The 5,234-nt window shown below is 38.2% G+C and overlaps 1 protein-coding gene across 1 annotated transcript; it reads right to left on the bottom strand.

The window, feature by feature from the left end:
• Positions 1 to 387: 387 nt before the first annotated feature.
• LOC118798272 (inactive all-trans-retinol 13,14-reductase-like) lies at positions 388 to 3,339 on the bottom strand. Its single transcript, XM_036557682.1, has 11 exons — positions 3,180 to 3,339; positions 2,810 to 2,992; positions 2,446 to 2,687; positions 2,158 to 2,353; positions 1,877 to 2,074; positions 1,621 to 1,740; positions 1,388 to 1,526; positions 1,144 to 1,253; positions 897 to 1,063; positions 638 to 779; positions 388 to 533 (listed from the first exon to the last, which is right to left on the bottom strand). Exons 1-11 carry the CDS (start codon positions 3,337 to 3,339, stop codon positions 388 to 390), a joined length of 1,803 nt encoding a protein of 600 aa, XP_036413575.1.
• Between the last annotated feature and the right edge of the window lie 1,895 nt (positions 3,340 to 5,234).

Here is a 5,234-nt window from a genome sequence, read left to right as displayed (position 1 = left end):
GTCTTTTCGGATAAGATAATATTTATTTCAATCTTCTTCAGACGTACAGATAAAACATCAGATTAAAGAGTAAAAACAAAGGTACTTGGAGAGAAAACAGAACAACAGCGTAAACTTTTTTATAAGGTTTAAAAGTTAGCATTATCATCCAGGACAAGACAATATATATTTAAATCTTTTTCAGATCAAAGATCAAGGATCAGATAGAAAGATAGAAAGAAAGAACATTTGTGATACCATCATTCAAAATATTCTAAGAAACATCATTTGTTTAAACCTAATATACTAAAAACAGAGAGACATCCAAAACAGAAAACTGAAACAAAAATATAAACTCTTCATGAAGTCTTCATGAGGTGTTTTCTTCTCTCATCCCTGTGAATGTTCTCACTCTGTTTTCTTAACTACATTTTTTTTCAGTTTCTTCTGTTGAAGAAGGAGGTCGATGTACACAACGTGCCCCAGAACTGAAGAAGCACAGAGAAGACCACCATGCACTGCTCCAGACACACCAGCGCTGAACATGTCTTGACCTGAAGGATACAAAACACATTATAACATGTTACAAAATGATGAGAGTAGATTAAATTAATGCCATCTTTTGGGGCTTAATATTATTTTGATGATTGCATTTTACCTGAGAGGTAAAGGTTCTTGATGGGTGTGGTGCTCCTGGTTTTGGCAATGGTCAAAGGCTCAAATCTCTCCAGATTGTGTTCAGCAGACAGTATGGCTCCTGCATGCTTGTTGATGGGACTGACAGCATGCAGCATTACCAGCTACCAGAAGAGAATGACAGTGGTGAATTAGCAAAAGACATGAACATTGTGCATCAGTACATTTTCCACTGATCATTTGTCTCCTTTATGCAAAAGGTAACGTTTTAATATGAAAACCTTCTCTCTCAGCTTGGGGAAGTGGACACAGGCCCAGTCAAACAGATGATTAGCAAATCTCATCTTGAATTTATTGAAGTCTTCTCCTCGGTCTTCCTCTGCTATTCCCTTCCACTTTCCAAACCACTTGGAGTTTACAACAGTGTGAATCATCATGCGAGATTGCCCTGAAACAATCCACAGCACATGCTCAAGAATGATCATGAAGTGATCAGCATCTGAATAAGATACATGTGCACATGACTACCTGGGAAGCAGCTCTTTGAAGTGGGGTCTTTAGCAGAGGGGAATGACATGTACATCATGGGAATGTTGTCGGGTGCATCTTCTTCATCCAGGCTGAAGTAATCTTCCAACCTATGGAGTACACACACACACACACACACACACACTGAGTTAACACACATTTTCTTAGCAACTCAGTGAAGTTTAACTAAAGTGGTATAAGAACCAAAAAGTGTTTCAGAGGAAGTACTGGCCATCACACTCACGCTGTATCCATGTTGTTGCTCTTGTAGAGACGGTAGCTGGTTGATGTAATTCCCAGCTCCTCCTGAGTGGCATTAAAGCCTGCAAACACCTGGAAGAAGCCTCTGCCTGGTTTAATGTTTTCAAGACAGTCCATAACCTCTATTGACCAGAAGAGATGGGAGAGCTCTTACTGCAAGGCAATTCATAGATTATTTTTGGAAAAAATGTTAGAATTCAAAGCTTACTGACTTACCTGGCTTGGCTCTGATCTCTGGTGGTAGATGATTATAGAAAGTGGTGAGCAAACCAGCATTTGATATGATGACAGGAGCTCGAATTTCAACCTCTTCATCAGTAGTCTTCACAGTAACTCCTGTCCAATGTAATAGGCATATTTTGAAATCATCACATTCAGTACTAAAAAAATGTTCAACCTTTGGAATCTTTTTTTTTAACTGAATTATAAAAGACAAAGATGGTAATAGGTAACTTCAGGGTAACTTGCTAACCATAAGCACTTCCACTCTTGTCAACCAAGATTCGAGATACTGGGGCCTTGACCAAGACTTTGCCTCCAGCTTTCTGAATGACTGGAATGATGTGGTAAGGGATCTCGCTGGCACCACCTACTGGATAGAATGACCCACGCTTGGAGTGATGCAGGAATAGAGCAGTGATCATGCCACTGGAATCTTTGGGTGGAACACCTGTAGATTAAAAAGTGGGTCATTAGGCCACTACTGAGTTCAGACCAGATTATACAGGAAATGTAGACATTATTAAGTCCTACCATAACAGATATGGGAGAGGACAGTGAGGAGGTCCTTGTTGTCAGTGAGGGAACTGATCATTTCTAAGGTGCTGGTACGTGAGTACTTGAAGATTGGAGAGATCCAGTCAGCAATTCCACTCCACAGGATGAAGCGAGCAAACCAGAGTGGGACCAACTTCAGATCACACAGTAGATGAATCTTGGCAGAACAAACCTATTTCAGAAGAATTGGAGTCAAGCACAAATGAAGTAGTATGATACTGGCTAATATAACTGATTTAGAGACATTTAACATTAAATGAATACCTTCATGATCTTGAAGAACTCTTCAATGGCCTTTGCGTCATTAGGAAACTGCTTCTTCAGGTGGGCCTCCATCTGCCTCTTTCCACTGAAGATGGTGTATTCTTTGCGTCTTTTGCCCGTACCGATTACAACAGTGTCAACATGGGGATCCAGCTCAGCAAAACGTAGCTGGCCATCAGTGATCAGATCAAAAGCAATTTTCAGGATGCTGTTCTCATGGACCTGTCCCACAAAGTGGAATGCTACATGGAATAAACAAATGAGAACAACAACAGGACTGTTTATTAAGTTGAAATATATAATCAAGCATTCAGAATATCTTAAGTACAATTAAAATGGCTGTATTTTACAAATGATATCTTACCAGAATCAAACTCAAAGCCCTCCTTAGTGAAGGTCTGGCACAAGCCTCCAGCCTGATCATTTTGTTCCAGGACTAGCACTTTTTTACCAAGCTTGGCCAAAACTGCTGCAGCTGTCAAGCCACCAACACCACTGCCAATCACAATGGCGTCCAGTTTCTGCGGCACTTCATATTTGTCAAATTCTTGAGAAAAAGAAATGAAAATCAGTCATTAATCACTGTATGGTACTCAGTCATAGCTAATGCTAAAAATTCCAAACTGCAGTTTAACCTTTAACCTTTTTGTAATATGTATAATGAGATGTAGAGCTCAACAAGCTTTAACAACAAAGTTTTTTAGTTTTCCATCCCCACATTAAACACAATGTACCTTGTCTGAGCACTTGTTTCCTTTTCCTCTGGTCAAAAATCATTGGTCCAGGAGGGCTGAGGGTTCCCTTACAGAGTCCAGTTCTCTTACCACACAGGTACCAGTATGTGCCACGAGCCCAGTCCATGAGCCATTCCAAGAAGAGCAGAAACCACCTCATCTTCGCTAAGTGGCTGCTTTGTTTGAGGAGAGTAGCTGCTGAAGGTGTTGTTTGTCCTGTCAGTTGCTTTTCCTGTAGTACAGGGCTTTGGGAGAGGTTCTTGTCTGAGGTAAGAACCAAGAGGCCAGTGCAGCTACTGGGGAGAAGCTGGTCTATTTATCTGGCCAGATTTGTGGGCGGGCTGATAGATGCAGACAAAACGGCTGAGCTTGCAAACAGATAAAAAAGTCTTGTAATTATTGGCCAATGATTCTGAATGTTTCAACTTTTTTGTGACTAAGCACATAACACTACATTTTCCTGATGCCATATTTAGGTAACCTTGTATCTCCATTTGTGTTATTTTACAAACTGTCCAAAACTGTGTGCAAATTAAATCTCTTTAAAGTAACTTACTTCCTCTTCTCTAGCTTTGCCATTTTAAAGATACAAGGTTTAGTTCGACTAGCAGCAATATTTAATATTAATTAATTTGTTTGCTTTAGCTGATAAAAGCATTATACGTACAGAAGGAATAAAGTACACCATACAAGAATATCTTAAGAACAAGAATAATGCTTGATAAAATAAGTTTTAGAAATAGTTAGAATTTTATTGCTTTTATATTTTATTCTTATTAACACTTAAAACCTAATTAATTGATGCTGATTTATAATTGATAAATTATTATTTCTTTTTTGACATGGTTGTTAAGGAGGTTCAAAAAATGACTACTCTGCAATCCTAAACTTATTTCTTTAATTCAGCTCTCTAGGTGTCTGTGTCTGATTTGTGTACAACAGAGGTTAGACCCCAAGCCATCAAGTCTGACTAAAGAGACTTTACCGTCACCAACAACAGCAGCACCCACACCTTTTCTCATTTTCTAAAGATGAAAACTTCTTAAACCCATTTGAACCCATCATCATTATTATAATTACCACAATTACTGAAAAGGACAAAAAAGTACCCCACAAAGGTACAACCTTTTTAACCCCCCCCCCAAAAAAAAATCACTGGTGATGCGAACTTTGAATCTTTGACATGAACACTGTGTTTGAATAAGCTAAGCTGTATGAATTGCTAATAATGGATCATAGTTGTAATTTTTATAAAAGTACTAATAATTCATCAGTTGTGTTTAGATCTTAAAAACTCATTACTTTAAATACTTTGACATATCTGTTCATCAGGATCAATTTGTCTTCATTACCAAGTACCAATCAGTCTATACTAATGCAGTATGAGTATAGAGACTGGCGTACATATTTTTATTACTAATCGTATCTCAGCTTTTGTCTTCCTAGGCATGTAACAGCTAGACTTTCTTGTAGATATGTTTTATAATAAACAGCTGTTCCGCTGTCTTTCTTAAGTTCATACAAATCGGGAAACTTTGTGTAACTTGATTGGCTTCTTGTAAAATGAAATGCCTGCTGATAGTACACTGTAGAGTGTACTTAATTAACACAGTGGTGATTACAATCCCATCAGTGGCAGTTTAAATCAGCAGACCATTTCGTCAATGCAATCAATGTCTAGGGCCAGTCCATGCATGATTTTTAATGGACTTTTAACTTATTTCACAAACTGTCTGGCCAACAGAGGCATCCCTCTCTCCCCAGTCAGTCTGCAGTAAAGTAGTTGTGTCTACATTACATATATATATACATATGGGTCATTCTACAGAAATGTCCATTTTTCTACCTATCCATAGGTGTCACTGGTGATACCATCCCTCATCGGTGTTACACATAAAGAGGTAACACCAGAGACAGTAACACCAGTGACATTTTTAATGAAAAATGCATTTTACAAAATGGCTGCTACAGAGTATCAAACCACATGTTGTTAGTCATGGAGTGTCCACTAAAATATCTAATTTAATCCATTTATATTCTATTTTTTCACAATTA

Source organism: Colossoma macropomum, unplaced genomic scaffold, assembly GCF_904425465.1.
Source record: "Colossoma macropomum unplaced genomic scaffold, Colossoma_macropomum, whole genome shotgun sequence".
Taxonomy (NCBI): Eukaryota; Metazoa; Chordata; class Actinopteri; order Characiformes; family Serrasalmidae; genus Colossoma; species Colossoma macropomum.
The sequence above is the reverse complement of the archived record's forward strand: the minus strand, read 5'-3'. Positions and strand labels throughout refer to the sequence as shown.